This window comes from Ceratotherium simum, chromosome 21 (genome assembly GCF_057802395.1).
Source record: "Ceratotherium simum simum isolate JZ-2026a chromosome 21, ASM5780239v1, whole genome shotgun sequence".
Classification (NCBI taxonomy): Eukaryota; Metazoa; Chordata; class Mammalia; order Perissodactyla; family Rhinocerotidae; genus Ceratotherium; species Ceratotherium simum.
In genome coordinates this window covers 21,803,467-21,820,849 of record NC_141920.1, presented here as the reverse complement: position 1 = coordinate 21,820,849, position 17,383 = coordinate 21,803,467, and the positions used below count along the sequence as shown (strand labels likewise).

General features: G+C 49.1%; 1 protein-coding gene and 3 non-coding genes across 4 annotated transcripts; all 4 read right to left on the bottom strand.

Moving 5' to 3' along the window:
* Nucleotides 1-3,426: 3,426 nt before the first annotated feature.
* LOC106801775 (uncharacterized) lies at nt 3,427-14,774 on the bottom strand. The gene is made up of 7 exons (XM_087444909.1): nt 14,719-14,774; nt 10,670-10,913; nt 9,914-10,058; nt 8,654-8,725; nt 6,861-6,936; nt 4,137-4,237; nt 3,427-4,031 (listed from the first exon to the last, which is right to left on the bottom strand). Exons 1-6 carry the CDS (start codon nt 14,772-14,774, stop codon nt 4,183-4,185), a joined length of 648 nt encoding a protein of 215 aa, XP_087301035.1. The 3' UTR covers nt 3,427-4,031; nt 4,137-4,182.
* On the bottom strand, nt 6,117-6,250 carry LOC147914228 (small nucleolar RNA SNORA71). Its single transcript, XR_015555691.1, has one exon. It is a non-coding gene; the product is annotated as a small nucleolar RNA SNORA71 (small nucleolar RNA).
* LOC147914227 (small nucleolar RNA SNORA71) lies at nt 7,950-8,082 on the bottom strand. Its single transcript, XR_015555692.1, has one exon. It is a non-coding gene; the product is annotated as a small nucleolar RNA SNORA71 (small nucleolar RNA).
* LOC147914226 (small nucleolar RNA SNORA71) lies at nt 9,233-9,364 on the bottom strand. Its single transcript, XR_015555687.1, has one exon. It is a non-coding gene; the product is annotated as a small nucleolar RNA SNORA71 (small nucleolar RNA).
* Nucleotides 14,775-17,383: the final 2,609 nt, after the last annotated feature.

Genomic DNA, 17,383 nt, shown 5'->3' with positions numbered 1-17,383 from the left:
CAATCATAGTACACAGTATGATATAAACCCAGAGCTACCAGTTTGCCAGTGTCTTCAGTTCTTACCCCTAAGTAATCCCTCACTACATGCTCAGAAATTGTTCTTCCCTCTTCCACTGATTACTACATTAGTGGGAGCTGTTCAGTCTCAGCACCTTAGCAGGGGTGAATGGCTGCAATCTTAAACCAACATCCGAGGGGAAATTTTAAAGGCCTGACTGATGATGTTTCTCGTGCACGTCCTTGTCTACAACTGAATTCTGACAAAACTACAGAGACAGTCTGAAGCCAAAGCCTCAGGGCCCCTTTACACTCCTCCAAATGGAGCGTATTCCATTTTCCCTAACAACAGGAATGTACATTTTGGTTGTATGTCTATTCAACAACGGATCAAAGAGTTCTCTGGTCAGAAAGTCACAGCTGTTTGGGGGCCAGCCCCGCAGCCTAGCAGTTAAGTAAGTTCAGCACGCTCTGCTTCGGCTGCCCGGGTTCGGTTCCCAGGTGCAGACCTACACCACTCAGTCGCGGCCATACTGTGGCAGCAACCCACATACAAAATAGAGGAAGACTGGCACAGATGTTAGCTCAAGGCGAATCTTCCTCAGCAAAAAAAAAAAAAAAAAAAAAAAAAAAAAGACACAGCTTTAACAATGACAAAAAAAGTTCATGTTACAACAGGCAAATAAATCTGACTGTTGAACAACGTCCCTTGCGGGTTTTATCAGACTATTCAAGTTTTCCATTTCTCCTTGAGGCAATTTTGTTTGATGTTTCCTAGAAACATGTTCATGTTGTCAAAGTTTAAATTTTTATAGGCAAAAAGTAATCTATATTATTCTCTAACTTTTTAATCTCAGCTCTGTCCTATGTCCATTTCCCTTCCTAAAATTATTTTTCACCAGTTTCATATCTTTTCAAACAAACCAACTTTTAGCCATGTTGATCTTCATTATTGTATTTTTGGCTTCTGCTTTGGTTTCTGCTCTAATTTTTATTCTCATTACTTCTATTTTCTCTTTTTTATTACTTATTAAAGTTCAGCCTTTCTTCTATTCTAAGCACGTGAGGCATGGACTTCTCCTTAAGAACTTCTTTAGGTACATCCCCCAAGTTTTGGTACATAGAAATTATCATTATCATTCAGTTATAGGTATTCTCTAATTCCCCTTATGGTATCTTTAATGAGTTAAGACATGTTTTAAATTTCCCAAATATAAGCATTTTTTCAAACGTTTTTGTTTTGTTGTTATGTCCTTAATTATATTGCAGCACAAATACAGTCTGTATGACTCTGATTCTTCGGTATTTATAACCCGGAACATAGAAAGTATAAATGCTCTTTATATGCTTGAGAAAAGTATATATCCTAATTTGGGGGTAAATGTTTCTAAATATCTACTAATCATTGCATTATACAAATCTTATATTGTAAAAGGAGAGGAACTATTTTTGCTTTCCTGGAAACTTCAGCATTAGGGGCTATACCCTGAAAGCCTCCAAGACCAAAAAAAACAACAAAAAAGATTGATCTTGGTATGGTGCAGAGGAACCTTTAATAAATAATAGTAACAGCTATCAATTATTCAACACTTTCTGAAGGCACACACCACACAGACTTTTATATCCATCAGCCTGTTTAATTCTCACCTCACCATGTTCCTACAGAGGTGTGGCTCTCATTTTACAAGAGGAAAGTGAGGTCGGGTGATGGAAACTTGCCTCATGTCACCCAGCTGGGTTAGATCCCATGTCTGTGCAACTCCAAAGCCAGTGACCTCACACCCCTCCAAGCTACTGTCCCAGCTTTGTCCACCCCACACGCTCATAACTACCCCAATCAGCAGGGATGCGGCACCAGGCACACCAGCCCTCCTTGGACTCCTCAGATGACAGCCTTTCCGTAAACGCGTCCCAGCAACACTCTTTAATGCCAATTAGCCTTCAGCTCCTTATCTTCTAGATCAGTGCTGTCTCACCTTCTTGCAATGATGGAAATATTCCACGCACCTGCGCTGTCCAACACGACAGCCACTTGTGGCTATGGAGCACTTGAAATCTGGCTGGTGGAAAATCAATTTAAACGGCCACACGTGGCTGGTGGCTGACCATAATGGACAGCAGTTCTAAATAAGGTCCAGGAGGCACCCCGTTTGGCTCCGGGCTGTATCCCCAACACCAGCAGCAGGGCCCAGCAGTAGTGCACGTCCCATATGCATTTGGTGTATGAACAACACATTACCTATATACTTACCGGTGATCCCCTGGAGGGCACAAACTGTCTTATTCACCATTGTACCCCCATTTCTAGAATGGTGTCTGGCTCAAAAATAAATGCTTAATTTTTTTAACGAATGAACCTTCACTCTATCCAGCGCTCCACACCCCTGGCTCTCGATTCTGCTACGCAATCTCCCACCAGCTGCTCTGCCAAGCCCTCTAGTAACCTGCACATTTCCCGGCAAGGATCATGCCTCCATGACCTTAAGCCTGATTCCTGGGTCACCCTGTTATACTCTTCTCAGATTTCCTCAGGTCCTGAAGACCTGGGATGGCTCCTGCTTCACACGCCGCAGCATCGCCCGGGGCAGACATGACCTAGTGCCTGATGTCTCCACGCACACTTGTTAAGTACTGGCCTGTGTCTGCAGGTGGTTTCAATTTCACATGGAGAAACAGGACAATTAAGTCTAGCCTTTCATCACAGCCTTTGGGACATATTTCCCCATAGAGACCTCTCCCCCTCCATCTATAAAATGGGGATTTAAAAGTTCATGCACACACATCCTTTGCACATCATCACATTTGTTGCAATTATTAACTTTACCCCAATCATCTCCAAGAACCTGACCTTGAGGACACTCCCAAGGTCCACCAATGGCAGCTGCTCCGCATTTATCCTGCTCCCGCCTAACTCGGTAACCTGTCCTCTCAAGTTGACACCATGTATTTTACACCCCAAATAAGTTGACCAACTTGTCCCAGTTTGCCTGGGACTTTCCTGGTTTTAGCAGTGAAAAGTCCCACGCCCTGGGAAACCCCACAATCCCAGGCAAACTAGGACAGCCAGTCACACAAGCAGGCATTTACTCTTGAGCCAGGCCCCAGAACTCCAGGGCCCCCAGCATCCTCAATGCCATCAGCACTTGTCTCACTCCAGGCCACCCTGTTACCAGCCACCTTTTCAAAGCTCTGGCCTGACTCTCTCTCCACGCCTTCAACTGGCATGGGTCCTAAATCTGAGCCAACTACCAGCACTTGCTCACCTCCTGGTCCTAAGTGAACACCTCAAATAACAGCCTACATGCCAAGCCTCAGGAGCGCGAGAGGAAAGGCTCAAGGAGTGAAGACAAGATCTGGCCTGTGACCCACTTTCTCCATGCCCAGCCTTGCTGGCATGTGGCTGTTACTGATTTAAAAGGCAGGTGAGGCAAGTTTGCAAGGTTTATTGAATGAGTGGGCAAAGAGGAAAGCGATGAGCGGCTACAAATTCAAGAGAAAAATTCTTGGTTATTAAAGTCATCCTAGGCGCCGGCCTGGTGGCATGGCGGTTAAGTGTGCGTGCTCCGCTGCTGGTGGCCTGGGTTCGGATCCTGGGCGCGCCCCATCGCACCGCTTGTCAAGCAATGCTGTGGCGGCGTCCCATATAAAGTGGAGGAAGATGGGCACAGATGTTAGCCCAGGGCCAGTCTTCCTCAGCAAAAATAGGAGGATTGGCATGGATGTTAGCTCAGGGCTGATCTTCCTCACAAAAAAATAAAAAATAAAGTCATCCCAGGCGTGTCACAGGGACACGGGGCTGGCCTTTCCTGTCCATGGCCCTCTAAAGGGTACTGTGGTCAAGACTCAGAGCCAGTTGAAGTGGACCCCAAGCCCCCAGTTCCAGTGCTTTCCCTCTGATCTCTCACACAGAGTGAACGGTTGTTCCATGATGCTCTGAGCAGACAATGAGGAGGAGCTCTGACGACACTTCATGTGGTGACCTCAATCTCCACTCTCTGCCCCTCTGGTGTCCATGAACACCACCAAGAGAGCCTGAAAAAAAGGACAGGTGAGACCAATGGTTTGGAGTTCCCATCTGCACAAACGCAAACCAGTTTACCCTCTGGCTGTAGGTTTCAGCCCTTAGCATTAACTCACCTTGGGAGAAATATCAGCAAACCCAGATCCCAAGTCATCCCAAGGGTCACGGACTCATGGCCTTGGGACTTCCTTCAACAGTCTCCAGATGTAAGGCTGACCTAGGAGGGAGACGACACATACTAGCATTTTGCCTCCAGGGTCATCTTCCCAAGTGACATCATAGAGAGGGTCCCAATCAACCAGATCCCAGTTTATGCACGCCAAATTAGCTATCACCAGAATAGAAAGGGCAATAAAGGAAAAACATCTTAAAAGTCTCGTTTTTATAATAAATCATTTCCTTTCAAGCAGTTCACGACCAGATAGAGTAATCCACAGGAAGACAGCTCAGTGCTCAATGTCAGGGGCTTTGACACTGAGGTCCCACTGCACCTTGATCAAAGGGACGGACCACCATCCTCAGCAGCTCTCCTACCACACTGTCATTACTCATCTGCCTAGTCTGTCACAAGGCCCCAGCAGCTGTCATTCTATTCTGCAAAGATCCACTTAATATGACACAGCCAAGAAAAGCAAGTGAAAGACAAACTTCCAGCAAGACGTGTTAGGTGCCCAGATTTCTGAAGATCAAGACTGCCAGGCCCATTTAAGGATAAACGAGAAAACCTTATCAGTGCTTGAGGACACTACACAAGTGAACTCCAACACAATCCACATGACTCTACACCCAGAGGTTTGAATTACCCAGTCTGGGGTGGGGAAGATAAACTGTCTTTTCAAAATGGTCACCGTTGTCCATTAAACCCTCCATCCTGACTGAGGAACCCCAGGACCAGGAACTAGGCTATGGGACAGGACAAGCCTCTGGTGCAAAAAGGGCAGAGGGCAGGTCTGAAAGACCAGGGAGATCGTAGGTTTATTAGATGGCTACTGAGTACCAGGTACCAGGTTCACATATATTATTCTCACTGCCTTCACATCTCACGAGATGGGAACAAAAACATCTGACAAAACAGGATCCCATCCTCAAATACGAGAGACCTGAATGTAGACGGAAGAGGACTTGGGAACCAGACAGGAGCCCTCAGACCAAAAGACAAGGATCAGTGGGATGGATACCTTGACCTCACCTCATCTGTTACGTGGGAGCCAAGACAAGCCTCTCGGGGGCACCATGTTGCATCTTCTGAGTCTACGATGTGAAGGCTCCGTCACACGGTTTCTGCCTCCCACGGAACACCTCTGCGGCACCCAGAATGAAAGGCAGAAGGTCAGCCTATCTGTTGATGGCTGACTACATGGCTGGGAGCCCAGGCAGCAACACAGTCTTCTCATGAACGTGAACCAGAAAGCAAGCTAAGGAGTCTTGAGTCTACAAACAGATTTCAAAGATCCACAGGCCTGAGAATTTCTCTTCTAGTATACCCCTGGGGGCACCCCTTTCAAGAGAACCCACAAAGGCACAGAGTAAAAGTCAGTGAAAGGAGGGCTACAAACAGGTTGATTAAGTCAATGTGCTCCTCTCTCATCAGTTACTGACAAGAAAACCCCTCGGGCTGCTGGTAGACAGTGACAAACGAACACTTTCGTTGATTCAGAATTGACAGAACCCCTCTTTGCCCCTACATCTGCCCCCACCTTTATGTTTCTTTCTCCATTTATTCAACATTACTAATGACTCCTGGAGAAGCAACACATTGTGCTCAACAGACTAAAGGAGCAAAGACAACACAGAAACAGGGCTTCAAGTCACAAGCTGTCTTGAATAATGGATTATTATGGATTATCCTCCACTCCTATAAATTCATAAAGCAGAACCCAGGATTTACATGCTCACATGTGCCCTTCAGCACTATCTAAACTTATTCCAGCGTGACATTCAAATGTAAATGTACAGATTGGTTCCTGACAAGAGGACCCTGAACTTGAAAAGACAAAGTGAACCCCCACAACTCAGGGGGCCAGCCCACTCATCATATGACATGGCCGCCAGCAAAGGCCCAAGCTCTGACGGGAAGGACAGGGGAAAAAGGCTAGTGTGTGAAAGCTCCAGGGTTTGGAAGGGACGGGTGGCCCCTCCAAACACGGGGAAAACCTCTTTCAGCACTTCCTCTCCCTGCACCATCAATGACCAGGGCACAGGCAGCCCACCATCACTTTCGAATGCAGGGGTAGAAACGGACAGAAAGACAGCCAGGAAGGACGGGAGGCTGGTGCCAGGCGCCTGGGGCCTGGCCTGAGCGGGGAGAGCAGCCCAGCCAGAGAGCCCCAGCAGCTTCTGATGTGCCCGGCCAAGTCCCCATAAAACCTCTGTGCCATGGGGGGGTCAAGACACTTTCAGCATAAAAACCAAAATGCTTTTGGGTTGGAAAAGATCAGGATCACGTGGTCATGACACCACCATGAAAAATTTTTTAAAAACCTTCATCGCTATCCCAGCTTTGCTTTTCAGGTGAACAAGTGGAGTTTGAGAATAGGTCACAGAGCTGGACAGGCTAAATCCACATGCTTTCCATCACAGCATGCACTGGCACTCCAGGACTTGGAAGGGAGACGCCCAGGGAGCCCTCTACCCAACGGGTTTCTAGGGGCCTCTCCCCTGTAGGCATGTGAGGGACTGCCCCACAGCAGGGACACAACCGGGAACTCACGGGATGCCACCTTCACCTTCCACCTCACTTCCCCTCACATTATCATCCAAGCCCAAGGGAACATGTACGTGACTTTACAGGCACAACCCCCCCCCCCCACAAAATTCCAGAGAATGGTCCAAAACCTCACCTCGGGGCTCCACGGTGGAGCGCCTGGCTGATATGAAGATGACGCCTGCCATGAAGCCTCTGCACCGCAGACCCATCTGCAAGAGACAAGCCATGACTGGGCACTCACAGTAGGCCCTGGTGGGCAGAGGGCACTGGGCACAGTGGCTGGCAGATTACAGCACCCACAAATGCGGGCTGTTACTACTGGTACCTGAACAGCCACACTACTGTCTCAGGACAAGAACAACTTAACTCTAGCAAGGCATCTGCAGATCATCTGTGACAGAAGTAACATCCATCTTATTCTATGCACCAACTGTGATCAATTTGTTGTTACTCAGTCTATGTTAAAAGGATGCCAAGGCCAGGTTTTTGGGAGCGTGCCATGGCTGACTGGCAGCAACCAGCATGGACTAACAGGTGGTGAGAGGGCCCCACGTCTACCATCTGGCAATAAGCAGTAAGACCTGCTCACATATGTATCCTCAACCATACTGTGCTTTGCCCAGCTCAACTACTACTAGTCCCTGCCCCTGAATCTAAGGGCAGAAGGAAAATCCCCCCAGGTGGACCATGGGCCCTGCCCACGGCCAGGACTCAAGGTGGACTATACTAAGTCTATCCTTCAACAGAGAAACAACACTCTAGTGGGAAAAGAAAAGGAGACTGCCTCAGCCAGGGCAGGTGGGCGTGCTCAAGAGCACTCCCCCCGGGGACACTCCACAACGGGCTGAGCCCTACCACCTCACAACCAGGTGTCATCTCCATCTCCTCGTTTTGTTTTTTTTTTTTGTCCAGGTGCTCCATGTCAGACACCAGGCACAATGCAAAACAAGACAGAGGCCCTGCCCTCAAGCACACAGCACAGGGGGCAGGATAAGCACGTCCCCAATCTCCAGGTGTGATTATGCTGAGGCGGGGCTGAGGATGTGGGAAGGGGTGCGATGTGGAGGCCGATGTGGAGGCCGAGAAAGCCCCCAGGAGGGGAGTGACCATCAGCCCATAAACATAAACTCCCTGGGGCAGGGCCCTGCTTGGCAAAGGGGCACCCAGCAAGCCGCACAGTGCCAGATACCAGAAGTCACACAAACCCGTAGGAAGAAGGGCGTGTACGAAAGCTCCAGGGTCTGGAAGGGACAGGACGGGCCCTCCAGACACGGGGAAAGGCGTTCAGCACTTCCTCTCCCTGCACCATCAATGACCAGGGCACAGGCAGGCCACCGTCACTTTCGAATGCAGGGGCAGACACGGGCAGTGAGTGAGCCGAGCAGAGAGGCCATTGCCAGCATCCTGGGAAGGGGCCTGAACTAGGAACAGACCAGCAGACGGGTCACTGATCAGACTGACAGCCTAAGATTACAGAAGCTACCCCCGGTTTTCAGAGATTATTTACCACTCCCTGCCAGGAGCTAAAGGGAAGACTAACAGCAGAAATGCTGAGAATCCTCGGGCGCTGAGAGATTGGGTGTGAGTGGCACCAATACTGAACATGTGACAGGATTCTCTCTCAGGCTCACAGAAGAGCATGCAGCTGCTCACTGGATATGAATCTGGGTTTGACTCTAAAATGAAGCCCTCTGCTCATTATTCCAGCACATGGCTGTTTTCCTCTCAACATCGCAGCGGCCTTCAGTGGAGGCTCTCAGAAGCAGGCCCAGACCACGGCTTGCCGGCTCAAGGAGTCAAAGGGGGGAGCACTGGGAAGCAGCCTTTTCCTGCACTCTTTCCCCCCACACCTCATCACCTCAACACCTCTGGCCTCGCAGCCTGCACAAACTGGAGATCTAGAGAACCGGGCAGGACGCCACCTACCTGGGACTTCACCATCCAGGCTCTCCCCAAGGACACCTCTCACGCACAGGGAACAGCAATCACATGACATTCCTGCAGGGAACAAGAAGCCAGCACGTGATGGGCCCACTTGGCACTGCTTAGAGCACATCCAGGAAACCATTATGCTCACCAACAGGAAATCTGGGTCTGAGGAGGTGAATGCACTGACAGCCTGTCTCCCTCCATCCTCAGTCCACCTCATGCTCCATCACTACCAGGTCACCTAAGCCTGTTCCGTTTGGAAAGGACAAGTATGGATCCCCTGAATATAAGGAGAACCTTCCAACTTTTCCTTTGCCTGCATTACCAATGACCAGGACACAGGCGGCCTGTCATCACTTCACACGGGGGCAGAAAAGGACTCAGGGCTGCTGAAACAGGAGACCAGTGCCAGAAGACCACAGCTGTGGCTCCACAGTGAACCCACACAGTCCCTGAGGCAGGACCCTCTCTCCTTCTCCTTTCTGAAAGCCTCACACAAACCAGAAGGAGCAAGGCACAGAGAGCACTCAGTAAGACCCCAGGTGACGGGGGGGTCATCTACAAGGCGGGAGCAGGTGTGGGAAAGCGCCAGGGTCTGGAAGGGACGGGTGGACCCTCCAGACACGGGGAAAGGCTTTCAGCACTTCCTCTCCCTGCACCATCAATGACCAGGGCACAGGCAGCCCACCGTCACTTTCGAATGCAGGGGCAGAAACGGGCAGAAGGCGAGCCAGGAAGAGAAGCCCCTGGTAGCCCACTATCCGCCCGGGCAGAGGAAGCGGCCCAGCCGGGCCGAACCCCGAGCTCTATCATCGCTTCATATCAAGATGCCATCTCCCACCATCAACAGACTCCCCAGGAAGAGCAACTTCCGGTAAAAATGCCTCAATTGTTCATTCACCCCACAAATACCAACTGAGTACCTACTATGTGCCAGGCACTGTGGGCTCAAAAACAGAGAAAAACACAGCCGAGGCCTCTGTCCTTCCAGAGCTCTTGCAGTTTCCCTACTTGAAGAACAGGAGAGCTCAGGAGAATGAAGAAACTTACCCAGGGTCACACGCTAATGAGGGGCTGAGTCAGGATCTGAGCCCAGGCCTTTCTGAGCCCACACCCAGCCCCATCTTCTCCACCAGGCCCCTCCTGCACAACGCCTTTGTAAGCTCTCAGAACCCTGAGCCCCAGGACCACCCCCTCTGCGGGGCGGCAGGAAGGCACCAGCCCCTGCTCAAGGGGCTCAGGAGCAGCAGCCCTTACCCAGGGGACAGCCTCCTCCCTGGACACAGCGGGGCAGCAGGCAGTGCAGAGCAGGGTCCTGCAGGAGAGACGGGGGCGCTGGCTGATGCAGAGCCCGCAGAGCCGTCCAGGGAAGAGTCTTCCTCCGTCTCGAGAGCCGCAGAGCCTAGGCAGGGACAAGCATGAGGAAGGGGCTTTAGCGAAAAGCAGGGGGCAGGAATCCAGACTCCGCCCCTCGGGGGCCCTGGGAGCGTCCTGAATTTAAGGCTCAGTCAACCCGTCTGTAAAATGGAGGTTTTAACACTTTCCTTTAAACGTTATGGAGAGAAAACGAGTTAAGGGTCTTTGCAGGAACCGACGAGCGGCCTTGGGGGATTAAATGCCAGGAGTCGGAGGAGGAGGTGGGCGGTGAGGATCGGGGGGCTCTGGCGCCCCTCCGGCCCGGGTTCACACCCGGCTCCGCACGACGCCCCGCGGGACCTCGGGCCACGCGTCGCCGAACCCGTTTCTCGCCATCAGGGGACAAGTCCTCCCACCGGGAGGTGAGGGCGGGGGCCGGACGCCCGCCGGCTCCAGAGCAGCGTCGGCCGACCCCACAGGCCCGTTTCTCGAGGGCACGAATCCCGAGAGGTCTACTCGGGCGGAGGGGGCGGGCAGGGAACCGGGAGCGGGCCGGGGCTCGGAGATGACCTCCAGCCGCTCTCCCCTTGGGGCCTCAGTTTCTCTTTATAGAGGAGGCGCAGAGCACGTGCCCAGCACTCGCCCCAGTGGACTCACCCAGGGCGCCACGACCGAGTGGACTGGGACAGCGGTGGAGACATAGGCAACAGTACGAAAAGGGTCGGATGTCCGAGGATTCTGCAGGATGCCGTAGAAGGCCGCGACACGGCGTACAAAGACTGGGACGGTGGCCACAAGCGCAGGAACCCTCTCCCCGGGCCCAGCGTCGCCGGAAGTGCAGCTGAGGCGCGACCTGCGGCCTAGAGCGACGTCTCCTGGGGCTGATCCCGCGCGACCAGTCCTGCGGCGCCCCCTGGTGGAATGGCGCTCAACTTCTGACTGTGGACGACTTGGGATAATTTCCAAAAGCAGTCTGGGATTTTGGAAATAACGTTCCCTCACTCGTTTTGCTTTTCTGTTTGTTCTGTTTGTTGTCGCTGATTTGTCATTAATCTGTAGGAATTGTTACTCTTCCATGTGAGGAGCTGTTATTAGCAAGAGCTCATGTTGATTGTGTTTAGTTTTTTTTTTTTTTTTTTTTTTTTTAAAGATTTTATTTATTTATTTTTCCCCCAAAGCCCCAGTACATAGTTGTCTGTCATAGCTGCACATCCTTCTAGTTGCTGTATGTGGGACGCGGCCTCAGCATGGCTGGAGGAGTGGTGCCTCGGTGCGCACCCGGGATCCGAACCCGGGCCGCCGGCAGCGGAGCGCACGCACTTAACCGCTAAGCCACGGGGCCGGCCCTGATTGTGTTTAGTTTTGACAATAGAGATCTTATCCGATCGACCACAGTGTTCACAGTACCTAGGTTAGTGGCCGGCACAACTGAACAAATGAGTGAATTCTGGCCATTTATTTGGACATCGCCGGACTAAAATATTGTTCCGATGACCTGTAACTGGAACGTGAGGGTGACAAGAAGATAAGCCTAGAGAGTAGGCAGATGCTTTGCTAAACTTCGCTCCACAGGTGAATGAGTCCTTGAAGCAGAAGGGACTTGATCAGATTTGCATGGTGGCAGAGAAGACAGACAGAGGTCCCATGCTCCCGACAGCACACTGCAGACAGGCTTGAGAGGGGATTCACAGCCTCCAAACTTCACAAGCATTAGCACTGCCTGCATCCTGGGCCAGGTGTGCTTCTGGGACCTGAGGCAGCCCTGCCAGTAACTCGGCCCACACTCTGAGGAGTAAACAGCCTAAGGAGGGAGAGCCTGGGTCAGATTCCTGGCACTCAGTAGGTCAGCACAATGTGGAAATCCAGGACTGACCGATGCTGCCAAGCGGGCAATGGGGGTCTCTGAGGGTGAAAATACTCCATATTCTGTACCAGAGGAGCCCGTGGGATTCTAAGACTGTGAGAACTTTGAGGGTCTTTGTGATGGGGAGGGGCCATGGGATGCTGTGGCTGTGAAGACACTGGACAAAGGGGTTAGGTATGCACACTGTGGCCACACAGCCCTGGTGTCCTCCCCTGCCTCTTGCTCTTACTTTCCATGTGACCTTGACTAGATGACCTAATGTCGCCGTCTAGCCTTACTTTTCCTTTCCTGAAAAGGAGGCAGAGTCATAGCTCCTGTCTTATAGCATTGCTATGAGAGTTAAGTGAAATGATTCCTATCAAGAGCATAGCCCAGGGCAAAGGTCTAAGGCATGGTAGTTGCTATGCTTTAGTATTTCTGAGAAAGCCAAGGACTTCTGTCGCTGTGCAGACACTGGGGGATTATTTATGAGGCAGAGAGGGTGTGCTGTGTTTGAAAAGTCTAAGGCAGCGCTGTCCAGTAGAAATATAACGCCAGGGCCAGCCCCGTGGCTTAGCAGTTAAGTGCACGCGCTCCGCTGCTGGCGGCCCAGGTTCGGATCCTGGGTGCACACCGACGCACCGCTTCTCCGGCCATACTGAGGCCACGTCCCACATACAGCAACTAGAAGGATGTGCAACTGACATACAACTATCTACTGGAGCTTTGGGGAAAAAAAAGGAGGAGGATTGGCAATAGATGTTAGCTCAGAGCCGGTCTTCCTCAGCAAAAAGAGGAGGATTAGCATGGATGTTAGCTCAGGGCTGATCTTCCTGACCAAAAAAAAAAAAAAAAGAAAGAAATATAATGCCAGCCATGAATGTAGTTTTCAATTTTCTGGGAGCCATATTAAAAAGATACCAAAAAAGGTGAAATTAGTTTTAATAATATATTTTATTTCACCCAATATAACCAAAATATTATCATTTCAGCATGTAATCAATATTTTTAAATTATTGATGAGGTATTTACTATTCTTTTTCTTTGTACAACGTCTTTGGAATCCGGTGCATGTTTCATACAGACAGCGCATTGCAATTTTGATTGACTACTTTTCTAGTGCTCTGTAGCCACACGTGGCTGGTGGCTGCTGTTCATCGCTAAGGCCATCCAGCTTTGATCAGCCCTTTAGAGCCAGAGGAGAGAAGCAGCAAGCAAGAGGCTGAGAGCATGTCCCTTCCACAGCCCCCCGTCCATTAGCCTGGGACACCCTAGGAGGGGCGGACATCCTGCACCACTCAGGTTGGGGGCCTCATTGTCCTGAGCTGGAAATTAAGGCAAAGGCAGCGACCTTAGAAGGCTGGGAAGGGACAGAGCCACGATTCAAACCTAGATGATTCTCCTGCACCCTTTGCTGCCATGACACCTTGGAGGGGATCTGGGCCAGTTCATTTCTGCATCCCCAGGGCCTAGAGGAGGCTGGCCATCTAAGAGATGTGGTTGATGCTTGTTAATCGTTAGTGTAACAGGATGTTAAGAAGGACATTTCAGCCAAGGCACCAAGGAGGCACCAAGAAATAGGAATGAACTGCTGAACAAAATCAAACTGCTATTGTGGTCATTAAAAAATGGTTGAATATTGGCAATTTTTGAGGGTTCCACCCGGTAAAATGGCAGCTGCCTTCCGAAGAAGATGTTGGACCAGATGCAGAATGTAGGAAGAAAATAACTAAAAAAGAGTTGTTTGTGACTCTGAATCCTCTCTTCTAATTTGAGGATGTTAACAATTCAGACTTTGACATTAAAAAGAGGGGGAATTATGAGTTCTATTTCTTAAAATAGTCCCACCCACTGCCCCCAAGAGGGAGAGTAAAGGGAGCTTCAACAGGAACATGCGGGAACTTGATATATGTCATCTGGAGTTGAGTAGCCCAGGTGACTGGTACCCAACCCACTTCTCAGTCAATGGTTCCTCATCTCCTTCAGCAGGTATAGAATCTGTGGTAGGAATGTCCGCTTGCTACCCAAGAGGTCCCGCCCAAGAGGGAGCCTGATATGGTGAGGGGATCACAAGAAGAGGACCTGTTCACGTCACTAGGGGTGCAGCCAAAGGGCTCTGAGAGGGAGGTCTCCGATCAACCCCTGAAATAGAGGCCGAGAGAGAAGACTCAATGTTAACTATGTGCTCAGCTTGGAGATGACACGGCCCTCTTGCAACAGTACTCCATTTTCTCTTTATTCCATCTGGTTTGATCCTGGAGGTGCTGGGAGTGGGTGAGGGGGCAGAAACTTCTAGTGAAGAGAGACACATTTGGATAAATAAAGACAGAAGGCTCTCGTTCGCTCCCAGGTGACAGCAGCCCACCCTATGCTTGGCCCCAGCTGGTGGAGAGGAGAGAAGCCTTACCTACAAATGATCCTTGAAAACGTGATTAATACATTATACTGGACATTTAAAATAATTGAATGGAAATTGTTTCCCCGTTTTTAGTAATTACAAGACTTATTACCTAAGAATGATCAGAAAAGTTCTGAGGCCTGCCTGATATTCTTCTAGGGGCAGGGACAAGACACTTTTATTTAGAAAGTCTAAAGAAACAGGCAAAAAATTTTTTCTGGTTACATACCATGGATTACACACCATATGATTACATACCTGCTTTCCGTGTACTGATCGCATTAATAAAGGATTGAGGTGTGGCTGGAAGGCCAACCTTCCACCGTCCTGGAGTTTGTGAGCTCACAATGGCTGAGAGAGCCCCGTGTGGAGCCCCTTCCCTAGGGGAGATGAAGTCGCAGCTGGCTGGACAGACTGTTCCAAGGAGATGATGCCCAGGGTCTAGTCTGGAAGTCAGCATCTGACCCAGTGAGGCCTGCAGGAGCTCCAGGCTCGGTGCCCACACTAAAAATGACCGCCATGCTGCAGGTCTTGCTGTGTCTGTCCATCCTCCTCCTCTGTTGCTTACTGCTCCTCTGTTACTGCATCTTTCGGGAGGAATGAGCTCAGGCTCCTGCAGGTTGGGACTGAGGCCTGATGGAAGGCTTGGCCGGTCCAGCCCTGCCAAGACCCTCTCAGGCAGGACGGCTCTTCCTGAACTGCCCCGTGGCCTGGGTCTTGGCCTGTTTTGGGGTCTCCAGCAGCCCAAGGCACTCACTGAATGCTCCGGAAGACTTAGATGAGACAGAGGGTCTCCCACCAGGGTCAGCTCCCACCTAGGTCTCAGCACCTCCTTCTCCCGGGGTCACCTAGCTGGGTCTTCTGACCCCCACAGCCTCTCCATCACTAGTCTTACTTCTGGTTCATTCTTGTCCTGGGCTGAAGGCTACTGGTTCTGGAGAAGGGATCAATGTGGGCTCAATGAAGGTATAAACAGTGCAGGCCTCTGCCACGGAGACAGGCACGAGAAGAGGCGAGCCCTTCAGAACCTGGCAGGGCTGGGCCCTGGGGGACCAGAGTCCTAGCTGAAGACTGATAACCTTGGCTGGTGACATTGGACTTTCTTTCTATCCATGGTGGACAATCCTTGAAAATAAACTTCCTGACTAACGAATCTGGATGATCTTAGCTAAGTAACTTGGGCTTCCCTGAACAACTTTGGACCTTCCTTGCTAACTTAATACCTGAGATATTTGTGGCTAATTACCTAAACTTTCCTGGCTTGAGAATGGTTAACTTGCTTGCCTGAATATTTGGGCATTCCAAGATAGTGATATTTGATTTTGGCTCATTATCTTTCTTCATACCAGCTGACCACATCAGTTCATCACTCTTAAGATGAACTGGCCAAGGGCATTGGACATGCCTGGCTATGTTTCTGGGACTTCCAGGATAAAAATAGAAAAATGCGTCTATGATTCCACCATTATGTATGATATTGGCTGACAGTTTAAGACGTATATTCTATTTCTAGAATTCCAAGCGTTGTTTAAAGTTATTAAGGGATATTAATTTCTATCAAATAATGGTAATAATGATGGTAACTAAAATTTATTAAACTAGCTTACTATAAGCCAAGAGCTATTTTTCAAAAAAGCGCTTATGGTACTGCATTTCAATGTATTATTTTACATTTTTTATTTTAAATTTTTTAATTGTGGTAAAATGCACATAACATAAAATTTACCATCTTACCCATTTTTAAATATTCAGTACAGTAGTGTCAAGTACATTCACATTGTTGTGCAACCAATCTCCAGAACTCTTTTCATTAAACAGCTACTCCCCATTTCTCCCCTCCTCTAGCCCCTGGTAACCACCATTCTACTTTCTGTCTGAATTTGACCCCTCTGAGTAGCTCAAATAAGTGGAATCATACAGTATTTGTCTTTTTGTGACTGGCTTATTTCACTTAGCATAATGTTGTTAAGGTTCATCCATGTTGTAGCATATGTTAGAATTTGCTCCCTTTAAAGGCTGTATAATATTCCATTGTATGTGTATACCATATTTTGTTTATCAATTCATCCGTGGACGGAAACTTGAGTTGCTTCCACCTTTTGGCTATTGTGAATAGTACTGCTATGAACATGAGTGGACAAATATCTCTTTAAGACCCTGCTTTCAATTGTTTTGAGAATATACCCAAAAGTGGAATTGCTGGATCATATGGTAACGCTATTTTTAATTTTTTGAGCAATTGCCATACTATTTACCATAGCAACTGCACCATTTTGCGTATTTTATCTATTTTAAAGTTGAAAAACTGAGGTTCAGAAAGATTAACTAACTTGCTACTACAGCTAAAATGTGGTAGAGAAAAATCGTAAGTATGTCTGTTGTGTTAGTTTCCCAGGGCTGCCATAACAAAGTACTACATACCGGGTGGCTTAAAATGACAAATCTATTCTCTCACTGTTCTGGAGGCTAGAAGTCCGAAATCAACATGTCAGCAGGACCATGCTCCCTCTGAAACTCTGGGTAGGATCCTTCCTTGCCTCTTTCTGGCTTCTGGTGGTAGCCATAAATCCTTGGTGTTCCTTAGCTTACAGCTGCATCCCTCTAATCTCTGCCTCTGAAGTCACATGGCATTCTCCCTGTGTGTCTTTCTCCTCACTTATAAGGACACCAATCATGTTGGATTAAGGGCCTTCCCTACTGACACATGACCTCATCTTAATTTACATATTAATTACATCTGCACGGACTCTATTTCCAAATAAGGTCGCATTCCCAGGTACTAGGTGTCAGGACTTCAATGTATCTTTTTGGGGGACACAATCTAACCTGTAATATCTGTCTCCCTCCAAACTCTTGTGATATTTACCACACTTTTGACATTCTGTTGTGATATACTACTAGACTTCCCAATGTAAACCATGCTTGCATTCATGGGACAAACCTTATTTGCTATTGCTAGATTGTTATGTTAGACTCTAAGCTTGGAAGAAGGCAGACACTATGGGTTTCTCTCATTCATCCCTTTACTTTCCAGTCATTATGCAAAAAAATAAAAAACAACAACGAAAAAAAACCGAGCAGTTATTAGAAAAGTAGCATAGCTTTTCAAGTGCCTTTGTGGGGAAAATAC

Bases quoted from the DNA above. Each gene is read 5' to 3' on its own strand.
- LOC106801775 (XM_087444909.1), bottom strand. From the start codon at position 14,774: ATGGCGGTCATTTTTAGTGTGGGCACCGAGCCTGGAGCTCCTGCAGGC. The intron at 10,059-10,669 runs GTGAGTCCACTG...GTCCCTGCCTAG, and splicing joins ACTCGGTCGTGGCGCCCTGG to GCTCTGCGGCTCTCGAGACG. The intron at 8,726-9,913 runs GTAAGGGCTGCT...TGTTCCCTGCAG, and splicing joins GGGAGGAGGCTGTCCCCTGG to GAATGTCATGTGATTGCTGT.